The sequence below is a fragment of the Lepidochelys olivacea genome (genome assembly GCF_965140295.1).
Source record: "Lepidochelys olivacea isolate rLepOli2 genome assembly, chromosome: 1".
Lineage (NCBI taxonomy): Eukaryota > Metazoa > Chordata > Testudines > Cheloniidae > Lepidochelys > Lepidochelys olivacea.
The window spans coordinates 239,836,721-239,859,179 of NC_140411.1; the positions used below are offsets into that span (position 1 = coordinate 239,836,721).

General features: G+C 41.6%; 1 protein-coding gene across 4 annotated transcripts in view; it reads left to right on the top strand.

Moving 5' to 3' along the window:
- EPS8 (EGFR pathway substrate 8, signaling adaptor) overlaps positions 1-22,459 on the top strand; it is a 221,879-nt gene that overhangs the window by 115,518 nt on the left and 83,902 nt on the right. For 3 of the 4 annotated variants that reach the window (XM_084628823.1, XM_084628826.1, XM_084628825.1), the window contains exon 2: positions 22,312-22,402. In XM_084628823.1, the coding sequence (XP_084484949.1) occupies positions 22,341-22,402 (62 nt within the window). In that variant the 5' untranslated portion in view covers positions 22,312-22,340. Of the gene's footprint in view, positions 1-12,866; positions 13,064-22,311; positions 22,403-22,459 lie in introns of all 4 variants that reach the window. The other variant, XM_084628824.1, reaches the window with a different exon arrangement.

The following is a 22,459-nucleotide window of genomic DNA, read 5'->3' on the forward strand; positions in this document are numbered from 1 at the left end:
TTTTAATCACAATTGTTAACAAAGCGAGATGAATACAACAAAAGGGTGGGGAGTCTCTGGGTGCTGTTTCTGTTGTTAGAGTATTGCTTTGAGTCTCTCTCTCTGTGAGTAGTTGTTACAAAAAATTGCTTTGAGAACAGACTGTCTTAGAATGTACTAAAACAATTAGCAGCTTGCAAGTTTCACACAGAGAGGGAGAGAAACAGTACCAAAAACCAAGAGACCTCTTAATTAGTAATACCCTGGAATTTAAACTATGGGGAATCAAAATCATTTGTGATTTTAATACAGAACTTCTTTAATATGATCCAACAATGGGAGAGCGCTCGGGGGTCGATTTATCATGTCTAGACTAGACGCGATAAATTGACACCCGCTGGATCAATCGCTGCCCACCGATCCGGTGGGTAGTGCAAACATACCTTTTGCATACCCTTTGTCATGATTCTGGCTAGCTTGATTTGAACTATGTTGTAAGCAAATGCCTCCCTGGAAATGCCATGAAGTGGATGGCGGCTGCTGTTGTTTTATTTGTATTGTGGTAACACTTAGGAAGACCAATCATGGAACAGGACCATGCTGCGCTACATACTGTATTATTGTTTTAATTAATGATTAAAAGATGGGTGTAAAATCAGTCATTCTTAGACTTTCTGATCACACCAAAACTAACTGAGATACAGGCAGAGTGGAACCAAGATGCAGCTTGTGCAAGTGTGGATGGACCAGGTGGTCACATGCAACAAAATGCAATATATATTTTTTAACTAATGTGGAATCATGCACCAGAGAAGAAAAAGAAGCATCATTACAAATTGAGGAACAGCTGTCTGAAAAGCAAAATATTAAAACCTTGAGAGAAGTAAACTAAACAAGAGACCTGCTGCTCACAAAGCAGTTGGGGCCCACAGGAAAAGCTGCCAGGATTCATCAAGATTGTAGGGAGTCTGAACACCTCTTGGAATTTCCACATTCCAAATGGAGATTTGTGCTGGGCATGCCTTGGGTTGTGCTAGGAACCTGAAAAAGCGCACAGCTTCTGGGGGAGGGGAGAGTTCTATCACTAAGCTCTGTGAAAACAATGCCAGAAAATGAAATCAATCATTCCAGTGTTGTGTTCTGTTAGTTGAGGGTTTTAAGGGCCAGTTTCTGAGAGCCTACCTTAAAGGAGCCTGATTTCTGGAGGTTGAGTGCTCAGCGCTTTCTCAAAATCAGGCCTGTTTAAGCTGTCTTAATGTGGGCACCCGAGAATTGATGGGACCCCAAATCATTAGTCACTTTTGAAAATCTTGGTCAAAGGTAAGTATTCCTCACTTTAGCCTTATCATGTCTTGTTTTTGGAGTGCATTTATGGGTCCCTGCAGTTTAGGAAGACTGGGGTGGGGAATAGCAGTGGTCAGTTGATTTTAAAAAAAAAAAAAAAAAAAAAAAAGTGTTGTATGGATGCAAGGCATTTGAATTCAATAAACAAAAGTTAATGGGAAACACTCCCTTCCCCTGCTGTAAAAACCTCTTAGGACATGCAAAAATACTTAAGTACAACAAATCAGTGCAAGAATTGCAGCGTATGTGAGTAGAAACTGAGGTCATCTTGTCAAGTGTAGTTGCTGTCAACAACACATTTCTCCTGGCAACAGTAGAAGACACTTTCCCCTGCTTTGTTTGCACATTGATTATTTGCACCTGTAACTTTCAAGGAATGGAGTTCCAGCAGTGGAAGTTGTAGAGCAGACAAAGCTCATGCCCAGGAGAATAGTCCTGCACCAGAGGAGGGGATGAGCTAGGTGGCCAAAAATGGCTTCTCCACTTCTAATTTCTGTGATATTTGGCTTGTCTGAACTGATTCATTTTTTTCTTTCTGTGAGAGGAAGCAACCATGTGTATCTCTGCTCAGTCTCACCTGAGTCATTGGCAGCAGCTGCGATTATCTACTCTTTGAAGCACTGAATCATAACTCTGAATCAAACTAAAGCATGCAAATTTTGTAGACAAATAGTTTTACTGCCTTTGTTATTCCGGACTCCAACCATGTCTGGACTCTTTAATAAAGGAAATGATGGCGGTTTTCTTGGCCTGCTGGTCTAGATACTTATTGTGCCCAACCCCTCTGAGTAAGGAGTACTTGTGGCACTGTAGAGACTAACAAATTTATTTGAGCATACGGTGCCACAAGTCCTCCTTTTCTTTTTGCGAATACAGACTAACACGGCTACTACTCTGAAACCTGAATAAGAAGGTAAATGACCCTGTTATTCATGGCTCCAAATGATTCAGTAAACTCTCCATTCATCCCTCATACTATAACCTCCTAATTAATTGATTCTGAGCTACTGGTTTCTTACAGAGTTCAGGAGATAATTGTCTCCATTTGTCACCACGTGTCTGAAGGACAGGGGCACATTTAAAATCTCGTTGCTGGGGTGAGGTAATTCTTCAGTGAGAACACTGTACAGTAAGTGCCTCTTGAACACCTTAGCACACTCTTGGTGCTGATTGGTTGTCCAGGGCTGGAACAGCTGCTACTTCAGGGAAAGCTGGTTGATTTGTGTGTGACTAACCACTGCTCTGATCTTATTGATCCTGCAGCCATTGCAGAGAAACTCAGCGCTGCTGGAGAGAATAAGTGTATGCAGGTGTCCTTTCAAGAAGATAGTTTCAGAGGCTAGGTGCCAAGCTATTACTGATTTTTTTTAATGGGTGTCAAGCATCAACTATCCTCTGTGCCTTTACATTTGTATAAAAATGAACAAGCAGAAAAAAACAAAACCTTCAGGTGGATAGAAGTAATTTGTTAGGCCTTAATTGTGAGATGAATGTAATATAGGGGCTTGTTTTCATTGCAGTGTTAAGTTTAGGTGGGGCTGGAGTGTTGCCCCTAACTTCACTGTCATGCGCATACACACACATCTGTCTAGCTCAGGGGTGGGCAAACTGCGGCGGCCTGCAGGATTGCCACCGCCGTGGGCTCTGCACCTCTCCTGGAAGCAGCTGGCACCACGTCTCTGCAGTCCCTGGGCCAATGGGAGCTTTGGGGGAAGTACCCTCAGGCGAGGGCAGCACGCGGAGCCCACTGACCTTGCCCTTGGGCTGCAGGGATGTGGTGCAGGCTGCTTCTGGGAGACGCTCAGGGCCAGGGCAGGCAGGGAGCCTGCCCTAGCCCCACAGTGCGCCGCTGCTACCCCAGAGCCGCTCCAGGTAAGTGGGGCCAGGCCGGAGCCCAGACGTCGAACCCCTCTTGCACCCCGCACCCCAACCCCCTGCCACACCCCTCCTGCACCCCAACCCTCTCCTGCACCGAGCCCCCTGCCACACCTCTCCTGCACTGAGTGCACTCTGCAACCCACCCCCCTGTCCTGAGCCCCCTTGTACACCCCGCACCCCTCCTGTGCCCCAACCCCTTGCCCTGAGCCCCTTCCTGCACACCACACCCCCTCCCACACTCCTCACTCCCTCCCGCACCCAAACCGCACATTCATGGCCCTGCATGCAATCCCCCTCCCCCCCCCAGATGTGGCCCTCGGGCCCAAAAGTTTGCCCACCCCGCTCTCGCTTGATTATGATAGTGCTTTAAATTTACTTGAGCTAGCTGGACCATCGGAGGGTGTGGGTTGAAGCTTGAAGGCCCCTGACACTTGAACTAGTAATGCAGTGGGGATGCAGCTACCACTCACGTTAGCACAGCTGGTCAGCTGCTGATCAAATTCACACTGTGGCGCTGCTGTGTTGTTTCGCATTCTCCCTTGCGCTCATGGCTGAAGTGAAGACAAGCCCATAGATCCAAATAGAAGAACACGGTCCCTAGGTGAATAGTTTCTGAACTGTGGGATGCTAAAAGTTGGCTGAGAGACACCGACAGGTCTCAGTTGTTCCCTAGAGTTTCTGCTTTTATGAAGAAACAAAAAAGAAACCCAGTCTCTAGTGATTTTGATGGTGAAGAAAACCTTCAAAATGTGACTGAAATGTAGCCAATGCAGTGATGTCTACCTGAGTTGGCTGAAGTGTTTTATTCATTTCAGTGAGTGCTCATTCACATCCTAGTCATGATACTTTCAATATCAGCATGAACTATTTCACTGCTCACCAAAGCATGTAAGAAAGGAGTGGATAAGCTTCTTATAACTTTAACTTCACATATGGGAGAGGGCCTATCATCAATATGCATAACTAAAGAAAAGGCAGAGGGAAAAAAAATAAAGCAGGGAACCCCCCCCCCACCAATATAAGGAAGGAGAAGAGGTTACATAAAGTTGAAAAAGCAAGAGGACAGGGTTTAGAAAAACACTGAGATAATGAAAGACAATATAAAGATAGCGAAAAAAATTGCAGTTACTCTGACTTGTGCAGCAGGCTCCTTGGAGGGTGGGGAATTAGGGTTGACATCTGATTAGTTTGGACTGTTTAGCTGGGAAAACATTTGAGAGGGCTCACTTGGGACCTCCTCCTTTAAACCTATTGTTGTGCTGATAGGGATGATAAGTTTATGAAAGGAGCAAGGGGCTGGAATTTTGCTGGATACGTAAGCACAACTGGTCCCTGTGAAGATGGATTGAGGAACAGGATATTTTTATAACCCCATTTTTAACACTGATTGGGTGAAACTTATGTTTTTATTTTTAGATAAGTGATATTTCCTGAACAGCTAAGTGTCTGCACCGCAGCATCTGTTCAATGTTTCTGCAGCTATTTGTTTTGCTAAATGCACACATGGACCTGCTGCACACTAGTTTTTGGAAATGTTGGGCTATTCAGAGAAGATGATTCCATAGAGGGTAACAAATGTATTTTAGGTCTCCAGTTTAGCTAGATTTAAAACGTTACCTAGAGAAGAATGTCCTCTAAATTCCCTTTTAATCCAGTGCTGCTTTATCAAGTTATAACTAAGGTGTCTGTATGGACCTAACCAAAACTGATTTAATCTTTCTGCATCCACCCTTTTCCAAAACATCTTACCTAAAAGGAACATGCCAAGTAGGGTGACCAGATAGTAAGTGTGAAAAATCGGGATGGGGTTGGGGGGGGGGTAATTGGCACCTATATAAGAAAAAGCCCCAAGTATTGGGACTGTCCCTATAAAATTGGGACATCTGGTCACCCTAATGCCAAGCACTGAGTGTGGAAGGATGGTTAAGTTACTGAACTGCAACTTAAGAGATGTGGATTCAGCTCCTAACTGCCACAGACTGCCTTTGTGACCTTGAGCAAGTCAGTTAATTTCTGTGTGCCTCACTACCCATCTGTAAAATGGGGATACTGCTTCCATTCTCTTGTTCTTTGTCTGTCTTCTCTATTTCGGCCCCAGTTCAAGAAAGCGCATTCTTAAAGTGCTTTTGTGAGTTGCGGTCTTGGACTGTAAGCAGTTTGGGATAGCGACTATCTCTTACTATGTGTATGTACTGTGCCTAGCACAATGGGGCCTCAACTTGTGGTTGGGGCTACTGTAATGTCAACAATAATAATAATAATAACACTGCTGTTACTCTGAAACCTAACAATAATAATATAGGCAGTTAGGACCAAAATTGAGATTTTTGAAAATATAAAGTTTTCATAAAGCCTAATGTTCAGCAATGTTTCCGTTATATCTTTAAAATAGGAATTAGAACTTTTTAAAAATAATTTAAAAAAAAACATTCCTGTGCACTGCTTATGAGGCTACGATTGGTACATATTGTTAGTGCCTGGGAATACGCAAATGAAAGTGACTATAAGCAAAAGTGAAACTAGCCCATCATGTCCAGGCTGCGTGAAAATAAACAATAATGAGGTGGAAGCCAAAAGTAGGCAGTATAAATGGTGAAAAGCGAATATAATTTTAAGAAATGCTTTTGTTTCAAAAATTGTTAGTACCACAGATAAAGAATTTTGTGTTTTTAACCTGTGAGTTTATTAACATAGCTTTTATGTTTACTTTTTTGTGTGTATCTATCAGAGATGCCAGCATGGGTTTGGGGTCAAAGTTTTAGTCACCTGCCTGTCCAATGACATCAAGTTCAGTATAGCCAATCCCAAGTACTCAAAAATCATGAGTCAGGTCCCAAAAATCCAAATTCTCTTAAAATTATTATATTTAAAAATAAATGTTGTGCTCTTTTTATTGGCCTCCTGGTTTCTGAGTCTCCAGGGTACAGCTGGGTCACAATTTTTCTCTGAAACCATGAGGGTTGGAGCTTGCTTTATTTTAAAAAAATGAAATGTAATTACATCAGGCGCTTGGGCTATTAGAAAAAATGTGGAATATTGCAAAATTCATAAGATCATGAGTTGGCAACACTGCAAATGGCTCATAAAAGTGCAAAATATAGTTTGTTCTTAACTTTTAATAAGCTAGTAAAAATGGACCATTTAAAAACCCAACTTTCAGTCCTTGCTGCTGCCTCTTACTATGTACATGGCTCTGCAGTCTATACAAAGACTTTCTAAATGAAAACAGCCCATCCTAGGAGGAGGAGATGAAGCAAGGATAAAAAGATTAGCAGAAAAAATAGTGCTCATGTTTTTTCAGGATTTCATAACTATTTAAATACTTATTTGAAATGCTGCTGGGTGAATGCTGGCATTAATCCAATGTTCTTTTATTGGCATACGTGAACAAATTATCAAGGGCTCAGTTTTTTTTTTTAACGCTATAAAAACATGACCTTTGAATGGCAATTGTGTGTGGGGCAAATATTTCTTTATTTGAAACAGTGTATGAGTTTAATTTTTATCTAATGTGCCTGGTTGGGAAAGGAAAACTCTCCTCCTTGGACTTCACCCTGAAATTCTAGACAATTAAGGGTTAAGTGTTATAGAGGTGGTGACCACCCATAAATATATTTTCAGGATCTTTAAAACTCATACCTGTCGGTGTCTACAGTTGGGTATCCAAAAATGAAAAGCACACAAAATTCGGTGTGCCACAGGACTCTTTGCCGCTTTTGCAGATCCAGACTAACACGGCTACCCCTCTGATACTTGGGTTTGAATAGAGACTGGGAGTGGCTGGGTCTTTACACATATTGAATCTATTTCCCTGTGTTAAGTATCCTCACACTTTCTTGTCAACTGTTTAAATGGGCCATCTTGATTATCACTACAAAAGTTTTTTTTTTTCTCCTGCTGATAATAGCTCATCTTAATTAATTAGCCTCTTACAGTTTGTATGCAACTTCCACCTTCTCTGTATGTGTGTATATATATGTGTGTGTATCTTCTTACTATATGTTCCATTCTATGCATCTGATGAAGTGGGCTGTAGCCCACGAAAGCTTATGCTCTGATACATTTGTTAGTCTCTCAGGTGCCACAAGTCCTCCTGTTCTTTTTAAATACAGCCAACCTTGACCAGTTGGAGGATTCTTCTCTTAGAGAAGACAACTGAAAGCTCTGCATGGATGTAGGGAGTCCACACAAATCTGAGTGCCAGATCAGGGTCTAAATCAGATATGCAGTTCATGCAATGAAAAATACTATATGTATTCTACAAAGCTTCCCCACCAATAACTAAGTTTCAAACTAGAATTTATATTTTTCCTCACTATATTATTAATGAGGAAAAACTCTGAATACGTTTAAAGGATCAAATCATATTTCCTTTACTATTGCCTTCAGTGAGAGATTTATGGGAGTACAGGTGAGCAGGATTTAGTATGTAAGGTTGCTGTTTTAAAATAACAAGTGTAAAGAGATATACAAGGATTTGAAGCCATGAAACCCATCTAAACCATTTATGTAACTCCTTACTGTTCGATCTCCCTGATCATGTATCTCTGTTTGTAGCCATCAGTAATACATCATTCCAATATTGCAACTATGATGTTAGTGTCCCAATTTTTTTCATATCCTTGTCCTTTTGATTATAATCAGTGTATATAAGCAGTGTAATCATAGGCTCACTGAAGGTTAATCGGTATATTCATGTTTAATTTTTAAGGTAATACTTATTGAATTGCAGTTGTCTAGTACTAATATGGCTGCATATTAATCTTTAGCATGTGTACACTATACTTGCAAAAAAGTCAATGGTCACTGAAAATCTTGACCAAAGTCCAGTTCTTGATTCAATGTAGGTACTACTTGAGTTCCCTGATTTCCGAACATGCTGAGCATTTAGTAGCTTGTGCCCAAGGTCTGTCCTTTTACTACATATTATCATATGTCTGCCTTTTAACTTCAGGAGTGGTGAAGGTGTCCCTGAAGTTTTTGCTGTTTCCAAATGAAACTACTCAGAATTCAAACAAGCAGGTAAAAGCCACGTGATCGAGAAAGAACTGGGTCTCAATTGTGATGATTTCATTATACCGTTTAAGTCAACATGCCACATTGTTCATTGCATATTGCTATAGTGCACCACCCTGATTGGGAGGCAGGAAAGACTTTTAAATTACCAGTGTCCTGGTGGTTTTGTGTGTGTGTGTGTGTGTGTGTTAGTTCTCGGGAATGTTGCTACATGCTGAATTTATGGGCCCTATGCTATCACTCTGTTGATTACGTGAAGCTATGTCAGGAATAGTCTGGGGTTCCTTTACTAAGAATTTGCTTTAGCAAACTATTTATGTTATTGAATACAGCAAGTCAGCATGAGCAATAACTATCAAAGTACAGAGACTTTCTGGGAGTGAGTGAGCAGCTGGAAGCAACTGAGTGCTGAGGCCGTGTCTACACTACCAACCTCTGATGGTGTAGCTATGTCAGTCAGAGGTAGGAAGAGGTGTAATTTCTGACCAACACAGCTGTGCTGGCAGAAGCCTCTAGTGTAGAGACAATTATACCAGTAAAACTGAACTTTTGCCAGTATGCACTAGAGCTTTAGAGTTACAAACATCAGAGTTATGAACTGACCAGTCAACCACACAACTGATTTGGAACTGGAAGTACACACGCAGGCAGTAGCAGCAGGGAGAGAGAGAGAGGCAAATATTATACTGTGTTAAACATAAACTACTACAAAAATAAAGGGAAAGCAGCATTTTTCTTCTGCGTAGTAGTTTCAAAGCTGCATTAAGTCAATGTTCAGTTGTCAGTTTTTGAAAGAACCACCATAACTTTTTGTTCAGAGTTGCAAACATTTCAGAAAAACAACAAGTAGTCGGGTGGCACCTTAAAGACTAACAGATTTATTGGGGCATAAGCTTTTGTGGGTAAAACTCATTTCTTCAGATGCATGGAGTGAAAATTACAGATGCCGGCATTATTATACTGACACATGAAGAGAAGGGAGTTACCTCACAAGTGGAGAACAAGTGCTGACAGGGCCAATACAATCAGGGTGGATGTAGTTCACTCCCAATAATTGAGGAGGAGGTGTCAATTCCAGGAGAGGCAAAGTTGCTTTGTAGTGAGCCAGCCACTCCCAGTCCCCCCTATTCAAGCCCAAATTAATGGTGTTAAATTTGCAAATGAATTTTAGTTCTGCAGTTTCTCTTTGAAGTCTGTTTCTGAAGTTTTTTTGTTCAAGTATAGCCACTTTTAAGTCTGTTATAGAATGTCCAGGAAGATTGAAGTGTTCTCGTACCAGCTTTTGTACGTTACCATTCCTGATGTCTGATTTGTGTCCATTTATCCTTTTATGTAGAGACTGTCTGGTTTTGCCAATGTACATGGCAAAGGGTCATTGCTGGCACATGATGACATATATAACATTAGTAGATGTGCAGGTGAATGAGTCCCTGATGGTGTGGCTGATGTGGTTGGGTCCTCTGATGGTATCACTAGAGTAGATATGGGGACAGGGTAGGCAATGAGGTTTGATACAGGCAATGTTCCCTCTAATTTTTGACAGGCCGTGAGCACAAAAAATTTCTTCTGTGCAAATTGTTGTGCTTCTGTGCAAATTTTTGTGCGCATGGTGTTTCGCTGTGTGTGCGAGGTTTAGGATCTGTGTGTGTGCGCCCACGCGCTCACCTTAGAAGGAACAGTGGTTACAGGGATTGGTGCCTGGGTTAATGTTTCTGTGGTGTGGTGTGTAGTTGCTGGTGAGTATTTGCTTCAGGTTGGGGGGCTGTCTGTAAGTGAGGACTGGCCTGCCTCCCAAAGTCAGACCTTCAGAAACAGATTTCAAAGAGAAAATTTTTTGCAAGAAAATGCAGGTTTGTTGAAATTGGAACTATTCCACAAAAATTGGATTTTGATTAAATGTTTTATTTTTGATGATATTTGAAATGAAATGAGAAGTTTCCTGTTGATTCAAATTGAGACTTTCACTTCATTTTGCATTGCAAACGCCAAAACAAAATAGAAAAATTAATTTTGAATTTCCTCATGAGAAGAAAAAATCATTCTTTTAAAAGTTTTAATACAGAAAAGCTTCTTTTGGTTTGTAAATCACCTTAACAGTTGAAGTCACAAGGACTTTTTCCGATTGTCTAACAATATTTTATGTTTAATACTTTATTTGCATGTCACTTGGTCCAGGTGAAACCGAGGATAAGCAGCATTTTCTAATCAGTCAGGTTTAATATTAAACAAGGGTACTGGTACCTCATCTCCATTTATTTGTTTGCATTCTTTGCCAACGAATAAATAAATGGAGATGAGCTACCATAACCTTGTTTAATATTTTTTCAATATAACCTTTAAAGTAGAAAGATTTTATGGCTGATGTGAAATGTCATTCTGAACTTGCCTTCTCAGGTCAGCCTTGCTGGGAGGTGCCTTTGTAACCTTTTGGTTTTGTTTCCTCCTAGTTACACAGGGCATTTCCTGTTGAATCAAGCTTCAGATAAACATGTCTTTGTAGCTTATGGGGAAATGAAATTATACGTCTTGTATCAAAATTCTGAGCATTAGCTCCTTTATTGCAGGTGAAGATTGGGACTCTCCTGTCTCGCATGGTTTGGTGTTTGTGCTTAGTGCCAGTACAGGGGATCTGGGTTCCATTCCCAATTCTCATATATGACCTGGTTCCTAGGGGGATGGAGGGAAGAATGTATAGAGAACGTGCCCCCAGCGTTTAGTGGCTAGTGGTCTGCACTGCCATGTTTGAGATCAGATGCAATCCCTACTATTGGTTTCGAAATTGGTTGTCATAGGTAACTAGCATGCTATATTAGTGGATTCAGCCAGGTGGGTAAAAATCAATGCTTTTAAACAGAATCACATTTTTTTAAGTCAAAGTTTCCTGCTTCCTGATTTTAAATCATGATTTCAATTGCTTTGATTTAAATTAGTTCACCCTAGATTCAGCTCTGTATCTTGACTGAATAGTGTTGCCAAGTCATGCTACAATGGTTGACTTTGCAAGTCAAGTCTGGGTATACAGTTAAAACAGTTTGGTCCTGTCAATTCTACAAAAAACCAAACCAGATTAAACTGTGATAGGAAACTGCTTCTATCCAGAAACAGGACAATGAGATTCCCTTCTGCAGTAGTTGTTATAGTGTCGGTGGAGTAATGATAGCAAGTCAATTTAGAGTATAGAAGAGATTATTTTGCTTTTAGTTTAAAGAATGAAAGTGCTGTTTTGTTTAAAAAGGAATCCTTTTGCAGCATCTGAAATGTCTCATTTTAAGGAAGCTTATTACATTAAAAAGTCTGTTTTATAACCAGAAAATGTAAATATATGAAGCTTAAAAATGCTAAGATACTGCAAAATTGGGAATCTCATCTTAAATGGCTGGTTGTGATGAAGCTAAGTGGAGGGGCTAAAGGAAATGGTCTCAAAGAAAGGAAGAAAAGCTGGCTGCCTGATTAGCAAACTTCCTCTAATTTGAGTTTTGGTTTTTAACTTTTGGACAGGGGAAGGCAAATTATGGCCCGGGGCCTGCATCCGTCCCTTCAGACGTTTAAATCTGGTCCTCAAGCTCCCGCCAGGGAGCAGAGTCCAGGGCTTGTCCCACTCCAGCTGGGTAGCAGGGTCAGGGGCTTGCCCTGCTCTGCGTGACTCCTTGAAGCAGCGGCATATCCCCTCTTCAGCTCCTACACATAGGGGCAGCCACGGGGCTCTGCACGCTATCCTGCCACAAGCGCTGCCTCTGCAGCTCCCATTGGACAGGAACCATGGCCACTGGGAGCTTCAGGGGTGGCGTCTGTGGACAGGGCAGCGTGTAGAGCCGCCTGGCTGTGCCTCTGCCTAGGAGCCAGAGAGGGGACATGCTGCTGCTTCCAGGAGCTGTGGTAAGCGCCACTTGGATTCCTGCCCCCTGAACCCTTCAGTCCCAACCCGGAGCACCCTCCCGCACCCCCAACCTCTCATCCTCCGCCCCACCTCAGAGCCTGCACCACAACCCCCTGAATCCCTTCCCACACCCTGAACTCCTAATTTCTGGCCCCACTCTGGAGCCCACACTCCAACCCCCAATTTTGTGAGCATTCATGGCCTGCCATACAATTTTCATACCCAGATGTGGCTCTCGGGCCAAAAAGTTTCCCCATCCCTGGTGCAGACAATGCATTTGTTGTGTTGACCCTGAAAGTCCTCCAGCAGCTATCCCTTAACACCCCTATACTTGTGATAGTCACCGCTCCAGTCATCATTTTGAATTTCACTGCCCAGGGGTCAGAGAAACCACCTCTTCCCCACCCTTGAAAACTCCAGTGTGTTTTTGAAATGACTTCTCCTGTTTGCAAACTTTGGTGAGCGCTCCTGTTAGCTCACCTTTGTTTTGTGCATCCGACTGTGCTAGCTGCATGCACACACAGAACTACTAGATGTGCTCCCGCCTGGAGCAGACAAGAAGTTGTGGATCTCCTGGGCCTCTGGAAAGAGGAGGCTGTGCAAGCAGAGTTGCAGAACGGCCATGGAAATATTGACATCTATATGCAGATTGTGCAGGGGATGCTGCAACAGGGATGAACAGCAGTGCTGCATGAAAGCAAGGGAGAGTGCCAAAAGGTGCTGCCCTGCAGCTCTGCCACGTTTACAGTAAGCTGCATGCTATATTTGGCAGTGACCCCAGCAGCACCCTGTGGATGACTTTGGGCATTCTGGAGGAGCCCGAAGCAGAGACCCCTGCTGTGAAAAGGAGGAAGGAGACTCAAACCGTGCCTCAAGCCAGGAACTGTTGGAAACTCTGCGAGAGAGACTAGCCAGTCTCACCAGGCAAGTGCAGATGAGCCTGCTGATGAGAAGGGGAAGGGAGCCTGAGTAAGTGTATACATACATTATTCCTTAATTTCATTTATAATATTTTCCTTTCCCCTCAAACCTCATCTCTCTCCCTTTCTCAACCTTAACCCCCTCTTCCCCATTGAAAAGTGGCACCCATCCCTTCCGTAAGTTTAGAGAACAAAGATGTTGACTTTTGATAATGTCAGAAAATAAAAGGTTTAGGGGATACATTCAAAAAGAGTTGTATGGCAGTCTGATTACACAATCCACATCAGATCAATGCCCTGTGCTTGGATAGAGGTAGAACAAACAGAGGTAGAGTTGCTTTTTATATCTTTGCCTTGTTTACTTTGTTTATCTGCACAGGGATGGTCCCTTTTATTCTCCTGGGAGATTTCAATCAAACTTTTATCTATGCCAGTAGGAGACTTCCCCAGGCCATGCTGTGCTGAGTATGGCTGGCACCATTTCTGTAAGCAGACCAGCAGCATGTGGGCCCAGGTGGCTTCGGGGCGCCAGTGGCAGCTGGATTCTCTGTGCCTTTGTCATCCTTAGGAGTGAGATGCCAGCCAAAATCACCACTCCTTGTGAAAACAGTACCAATATTTACTGTGCTTTCCCAATGCCCATACCACAGTATGGGTGACCAGCATTGCTACAGAACATCCATCTCCACACTAGGATCTATTTGCCAAGGTAGAAGCTGCAGAACAGTGCTGCAATGAGATACTTCAATGGGAATTATGGGAATAGTGTAAGGGAGTTTTGAGGCTTATCTTTCCCTTTCTGTTGTGACTGTAGATCTAATGGTGTTTCTGTCTGTGTTTTAACAGCTTCTGGTATGGTGCCCTTGAGGGGTGCACTGTCCTTTTGTGCTGAATGCCTGACTCAGGTCAGGAGGAAAAAAAAACAGGGAGGATACATTCTGTAAGATCCTGTAGTCCTCTCCAGTCTTGAACCATGAACGCAAGTTTTGGATGGGCCATGTGAATGTGATCATGGAGAAGGACCAAGAATAGAGTGTCATTGCTGCAGGAGAGTAAAAAGGACCGAGATACATGTTGGGGAATGCACCGGGACATGATTGGTTTGCTCAGGCAACAAACTCAGATGCTGCAGAGCATTATTGGCCTACATGCCTAAAGGCTCTGGACTCATCAGCCTTTCGTCCTTGGCGAAGTCCATCCTCGCTGCTCCCTATACCCCCCAACATACCATGTGGCAAAAAGGTTTACATCCTTACCTTTACCGCTCCATGCTGGGGAACAATAAGTAGAACAACCGCTCCACGTACACCAACCATAGGTCAGCGAATATGTATCCACTGCCTACTACAGTTTAGATACATGGACATAAATGTTCACTGTTTACTTCCATTTTCACTTGGGATTTTAAAGCCTAGTTCACTCAGTTACAGTGTGGGTAAAAGGTTTTTTTTTTTTTTTTAATTTGTATGTGTGTGTTCACTTCAGTTTTGTTGCCTGTTTCTTTTGCACACAATAAAGTCGTGTTGTTGGAAACTCAGAGTATCTTTATTATTTTACACCAAGCATGATGGAATTCAAAGTTGGAGGCAAAGATCCACCTATATTTAACCTAAGTACGCACAGCAGTCACAATTTCATAAAAGCATCAGGGAATGCCACTGTGACTGACTGTTAACATGGTCTCCAGGGTTAGCTCTTCAAATAGCCCTTGTTCTTGGGCTGTTCAAGTTCAGCAGATGGCCAGGCAAACTTGCCCCTCTACCTTGGTGGCAATTTTCTCCCCTTTGCCTGTCAGATATTATGAGGTACACAACATTCAACTATAACCATGCAGATGTTTTTTTTCTCTCTGAGATTCAATCTAGTGAGCAGTGTCAGTGTCCCTTTGTTCTACAAAAGCACATTAAACAGTCATTCTGCATCTGCTGAGCCGGTCGTTGAATCTTTCCTTGGTGCTGTTGAGTTGGCCAGTGGTTGGTGTCATGAACCAGGGGAGCAAGAGATAGGCTGTGTCCCCCAGGATCACTCTTTGCTTCCAATATGCGCAATAGTAACCCACCAGTCAGGAAAAAATGTCCCTGCTTGCAGCTTTTCGAAAAGTCCAGTGTACTTAAAAATGTGTGTGTCATGTACCTTCCCTGACCAGCTAACATCAATATTAGTGAAAATGAGCCACTAGCACTTGCCTACCCGTGGAAAAGTATACCTTTCTGTTGATGTACTCCAGTGGCTAGGTCTGCTGGTGCCAGAACAGGGATATACATGTTGTCGATCACCCCACTGCAGTTTGGGAACCCTGTTGCTGCATGTCCATCCACTGTTTCCTGTATGTCACAGTACTGTGTAGCAGGAGACTCTTCCTGGCCTTACACACTTGGGTAGCAATGGCTTCCAGTGTGGATTTCATAACTCCAAACTGATTTTCCACTGACCTATAGCAATTCAGTGATCCTAGAAATCCGTTTGCCCTGGAAAAATGCAGAATTTTTGTTTTTACAGAGACGATTTAGTGTTTACATTTTGTGGGAAAATAACATGTATTAACTATTAACTGAATGTTACTGAAAATACCAGTGTCACTTATTCAATGTGCACAACCTCCCCCTCTTGTGCTTGATTTTTGAATGCGCTTTTAATTTACATAGCTAAACATACTCAACTAAAATGCATGAAAACATGTAACCTCTATATGCTGGAAGCATCTCAAATTTCACTTCAGCATCCAGATGTGAGTAATTAAAGTTATGAAAAGATGCCAAAAAAGTTAAAAATTACCCCTAAAGACCGTGTCACTGAGTTTGGCAAGGACAAATTTCATATTGATGATGATGTGCTGTTTTGTACTGTATGCAGCAAGGCTGTAGATTGCATTTGAAGGCAGACAATTGTAGAACACATGGAAAGTGCTAAACAAACTGAACGAAAAGAAACAAAAAAAGGGGGGGGGGAAGGGTTGGAACAGCAGGGCCACTAACAATGAAGAAACAATGCACTGTGACTAGATCATTCCAGTGTTTTACAACTACCTAAGAACAGCATGAATACAGACATAGAAGTATATGTAACCAATACAAATTGCAATTGTATTATAATGATTGATGGCACTGGTAGGCTTTGAACTTTCTTAAAAATTGGAAATATATCAATAAAATGTGTTCAACTGATATATGTGCGTGCGCACACACTGTGGTTAGGGAAACCGAAGTTCGGTGTTTCACTTTAATCATGGAAAAACGTATTTTTATGGTGGTTTTTTTCAGAGAATTTTGATTTTTTTTATTGCAGAAAACTAGGATCCCTGCTCATCACAATCCAAGTTATAGTAGTATTGATTCAAGCTCAGCAAATACAAGAGAATCATGTGCACTTTATTAGCAATGCTCATGAGAATTGTCCTGAGCTCTGCATGACCCAAGCTTCTGTCAGAGAGAGAGGAGAGACCGAAAAGTGCCATGCAGGACTCTGGGAGGGTTTTTTTTTGTTTTTTGTTTTTTTTTAAAGGCTCAAAAATTGTGGGCTGTGCAAAAGTATAATGGGATGGAGAACGTGGCATGGGGGGAACCTGACCATGGTGAGTATAGGCAGTGCTAACACAAGTTCCCAAGTATGTGTGGGCTGGAACAATGTACAAACAGCAGCAGCTGTATACCAGCTTAACCTGCATTGTCTGAACTATGTAGTGTAGATGTGGCCTGACAAAAAATGAAAGGGAGTAAGTATTATTATTTCCAGTCGTTAGATGATTATCTGAGGTACAGAGCTTAGGTGGCTTGCCCAAGGTCACCAAAGGAAGTGTTTGGCAAGGCTGGGGGTTGAACCCAGATCTCCTGAATCTGAGGCCTGTTCTATGTAGGTTGGTCTAGCTGTGTCAGTCGGGTGTGAAAAACTCAGACTGCTGAGAGATGTAGTTACGCCAACCTAAGCCCCAGTATAGACACCGCTAGGTCGATGGAAGAAGTCTTCCCCCCCCAAGAGCTACTGACTCTTGAGAGAGTGGAATAGCTACAGTGACAGAAAAACCACTTCTGTTATTACAGGAAGCATCTCCACTACGGTGCTACAGCTCCTTAGCTGTGCCACTGCAGAATATGTACTGTAGACAAGCCCCCAGTCCAGGGTCAGAACCACAACACCAGCTTTCCTCTCTAAGGGCTTGTCTACACGGCCACTTACAGCACTGAAACTTTCTTCGCTCAGGGATGTGAAAAAATGCACCCCTGAGCTATGCGAGTTTAAGTGCTGTAAAGTGTAGATAGTGCTGGGAGCTACTCCCCTTGTGGAGGTGGGTTTAGCCCAGTGCTGGAGCCACAACTACACAGCCATGTTAAAGCGATTAGCGTATGCCCTTAGTCTGTTAGGCCCCAATCAGGCTTTCTTACAATAGATGTTCAGAGATCACTCCATTTTAGAGCATCAAGACAACAGTTTTGGACCTTGGCTTGTCACGTGACTGGTGATTTTTTTTAGGCAGCTTTGTTTAACATTCTGTTAATCGGGGCAGTTTCCGTAGACACACCCCACACATGCTCCCGGCTAAAGGTTTTAATGCTTTTTAGCCTTGTGTTGTGGATGTGACCAAAGCACGATAGAAATGTTTTAGCCTGAAGTACTTTTAAACCACGCTTAAAAACACTTCACCTAGGGGAGTTTTATTGTGAGAGTAGGTGTCACTGTTGGCCTTCTCTATGCTGGATACAGTGATTAGCCTCCAGCACTCCCAAGTTCAGCTTTTCTGCAACTACTTTAAAAGCCGTGCTTTATCCCATTTATGCCATGCTGCAAACCAGACTGAATCACTTTGTGCTTGCGGTGCTAGTGTAAGTGAGAAGTGCTGATGAACTAGCTTGCACAAATGAATCAGTCCTGCCATTGTCCTACATTTGTGCGTGCACTGTTTTTACTCTGCTGCTGTATGTGTGAACCTCAGAACAGCCAATGGCTTGGTGGTTCCAGCACTCAGTTGAGTGGGGGAGAAATCCAGGTTCAAGTCCCTGCTCTGAACCAGGCACAGCAAGGACTTGCATCTGGGGGTGTCTCATATCTTAGGTAAATGCCCTGGGAATAATTCCTGACCAGCTCTACTGCCTTGTATAACTTGCCAGTGTAGATGATCCCACAGTGAATGGAGTTCTCTTCTGCAGTGATGGCTTCACTCAGCTTGTTTACTCATCCCCTTTTTGCCTGTGGCTCACTGTCTCCATTCCTCCATCGGGTATTTACCACCAGTATATTTATTTCTGTGTACGTGCTCTGTCTGGCATCGCTCCCTGCTGGAGCTGCCTCACTGCTCATTACAGACACCCTGAAGCCAGTTTGAAAACTGTTCTGCATTTTTTAATAAAAGCCTTAGAACGCTTGGCTCTATTAATAAACTACCAAAACCTGACCTTTTTCAAAATCTGCATTCCAGCCAGACTAAGAGCAAAATTGTATCTCTGACATCAACAGATGACAGCTGAAAGATTTGCCTTGCTAATCTTCATATACTGAAGAGAAAACTGTAATAGATCGGGTTAGTTTTGAATATATATATATATATATATATATACTTTTTTACATAAAATAATGTGGTGACTCCGAGTCTAGTTCTCAGAACACAGCTGTCCCTGTTATAAAATGACTGTCACGTTCAGCACTTACTGGCACTCTGTGGCAGTGTCTGCAGAGAGACCAGGATTTAATGGACATTGACTGACCCTCATCCGCTTTCCTATAAAGTGGTTCTTCTAGATGGGGGTAGGAACATGTTGGTGTGACTGGGTGGGAATCTGCCACTGCTGCTCATTTGAAAAAGGGGAACTTTTAACACCTTCCACAAGCATTTCAATGAAAGAAAATTCTCGGAAATACAAATCTCTTAACAATCAGCCTTGTTCAGTCTGTTTGCAACTTTATTATTTAAAAAAATAAATCCAGATCGGAACTTCCAGACAGAAAAATGCTCTTTTTGCACACCTATCCCCTAGCTCCAGGGCCAGAGAGGCTGATAACCCCTTACTCGCCAGCTCCCATAGTTGGGAGATAGAGGAGGAGAGGGGTGCTGAGCTGCCAGCTCTCTCTCAGCCTTTCCACCAATCAGGCTCTTAGCAGTTGGCAGAAAATGAAATTGACAAGAGCCTTCTGGGTGGACAGCCAGGAAGCCAAAAAATTCCTTTTTGGTTCTTCTGTAATGGAATGTTTCTGGAAATCCGTTTTAAATTTGTTTAAAGTTTTAAGAAGTTTAAACAGTAGGCAAGTTAGAAAAGTGTTTAGCCAAAATGTTTATTTTCACCTGTACTAACTTGAAAATCTGCTTTCTTTTTGTTGTAAATGTATTAAAACAATTACTCGTGGTCCAGATTTGACTTCATTTGCCATCCGTGATGCTAACTTTACAGATTCATTATAGTGGTCCTTATATATGATTGGGAAGGGATAGCTCAGTGGTTTGAGCATTGGCCTGCTAAACCCAGGGTTGTGAGTTCAATCCTTGAGGGGGCCATTTGGGATCTGGGGCGAAAATTGGGGATTGGTCCTGCTTTGAGCAGAGGGTTGGACTAGATGACCTCCTGAGGTCCCTTCCAACCCTGGTATTCTATGATTTCTCCCCCTCATTTTAGTAAGTATTCATCAGAACTCTCTCTGAAAAATCTGAAGATCAATATAGTTGCTGAATTAGTAAAAAATAAGCCATTTCTCATTAAATGCAATCCTCAAAATACCAGAGGACTGGAATGTTATACAGATTACTTTTTAAGTGAACTTAAAGATCCCAAAAATGAGCAATTGGCCTTATTTTAGATTGGGTTTGGAGGGGAACCTTTAAAACCTTCATTGTAAATAGAACACTTAAACACACAGAGGAAAGGGCCAAATCAATGGCTAAGAGATGGGAAGCAATGTGAAAGAATAAATGGCCAATTCCCAATGTGGAAAGAGGTTAATAGTAGCATGACCTAGGGATCTGTACTAGATGTAGTAGTGCTCAGTCTATTTATTGATCTGGGGAAAAAAGAGTAAATAGCATAGTAGTAAATTTTGCTGAGAGCACACAGTGTTTTAACTTACTCTAGTAGAGAGATGATTTTGAGACCCTTTTAGGGTTTAATTACTAATTAATTATATAACACTCCAATATAGCAACTAAAATTAATTAAAGACAAATTCAAGGTGCACTCTAGAAAGAACAGTTTAAAACAGTGAAACACACTGTTGGAGTCTGAATTGTACATTTTCAGGAAAAAGGTCTAGATGTGAACATCTCAGTGAGGAACACTGCTCAAGTTTTAAGAGATTAAACAACTGTTTAAATTCTATGACAAAATACAGAAAAAATAAGAGAGAGAGTGTTTCATTCCTTTATTTGATTACATGTAATAGTCTGTTCTAATGTTCAATACTGTGTTTAGCTTTGATAGCCTCATTTCAAACGGGACCTAGCAGAGACAGCAAATTATCTGAGAATGATGACGAAAGTTGCTACAGTTACAGTGGGATTCCATATAGGGAGAGATTAAAAAGAGTAAGGACCAGTTGGTGCAATCCACTGAATGAAATAAAATTTCACAGGTGTAACTGAGATAGGAATTTGATCCAATTTGGTCTAAATTAAATTTGGTTTGAATGGAAAGAAAAGTAATAGGAAAATTTTATGCAGATACAAACTAATGAGTCGTATAGGTCAGTCAATTGCTTCCTTTACCTCATAAAACAAGAAGGAGAAGCTCATTTAAAAAAAAAAAGGGCAGCAAACCTAAAATGGATAGAAGCAAGTTCTTTTTACACACTCTATAACTAATCTATGGAACTCAATGCTTCAGCATATTAAGGAAAACTTCATATGAAGTTTCAATAAAAGATTAGACATTTATCTGAACTAAATACAGGAGCAGTTACACTAACTATGTAAAAAATAAGGATTAGCAATCCTTAGTGTTTAAAGGTCCAACCTGAATGCAAACTGTGCTTGGAAGTAATTTTCCATATGATATAGTAAAACAAATTATGCTTACTGCAGAAATGGGGTTTTGCCTTCTTCTAAAACATTAACTTTCAGATACAAGATACTGATATAGATGGAGCCATATGTTCCGTATTGGTATGGCAATTCCCATATTCCTAAGTAACAGTCTGTTCCCTTTTAGTAGCATTTGCATAATCAGTACTTGTTTTGGCTATTTCCCACAGATCAAGGGGTCTGTTTTTCCCACCTATCCATCGATACATTGAACGTTTTCAAATTAATATAAATCCTCCATGTGCAAATGGTAGAATATCCTTCCTAATACTTTGGATGATGATTTCTCTGTGTTTATAGGATCATGAAATCAGTGTTATTTCAGTCTCAATTTTGACTTGAAAGGATACATTTAATGCCTTGTCTACACTGCCACTTTACGGCGCTGCAACTGTCTCGCTGGGGGTGTGAAAATACACCTCCCTGAGCGCTGCAGGTTTCAGCACTGTAAAGCACCATTGTAGACCGTGCACCAGCGGTGGGAACCACGCTCCCAGCGTTGGGAACTACTCCTCTCGTGGGGTGGGTTTTTTACAGCTTTGGAAGAGCTCTCTTCCAGTTCTGGTGCTGCAACTACACAGCCACGCAGCAGCGCTTTAATGTTGCTAGTGAAGACATATACAAATTAAAGGCATTTACAGCCTTCCAGCCAGTGTAGGCCTACTGCTTTAGAGTGGTTATCTCAGGCACAAACCACTATGTTTTACCTAACTCCCTTTAAATTTAAACTTTCAGAATGTTCCCACCAATGGATTTTAAACCCCACTGTTTTTAAACAGGTCTCCTTAGATGATGATATTGGTTAATTATAAGTAGAAGTGATGTAGCTATTTAGTTGATACATTTTATAAATTGAACAATATAGCTATTAACTTAAACAAAAACAACAACAAAAAAACCCATTTCAAATTGGTGTTTTTTGGTTTGAAATGAAGCATATTGAATAAGCCAGTTAGCCTTTTAGAAAAAGTGGTAGAATTTTTCTTAAGTTTAAATATCACTGTTTTTGTCGACTACTTTCCTTTATTTGAGAAGTTTTTATAAAAGAATATTAAATCAAAATAAATGCTATTAATTTACCTACACTATTGTATGTTTGGACAGTGCCTAGCACAAAGGGGTCCTGGTCTGTGACTGGCAGCCCGAGGTGCTGTACCACTGCAAATAATAATCGAACTTATGGTTCCCTTTCCTCCCTAATTTGAGATGTACCGTATTTTTCCAAGTGTTTTTTACAGCTATAACAAACCTATATATTGTACAATACATTCATTTCATATGTTGTTTTTTTCTCCTCCTAGATTTTTTCCCTGAGTGAGTAAAGACCAGAATGAATGGACAAATTTCAAATACCCCTCCTAGTGTATATGGAAGTTACTCTTCTCAAATAAAGTAAGTCTCTTCCCTCACTCTCTCTGTTACCTGCCCCCTGTACACCCAAAAAAAGTT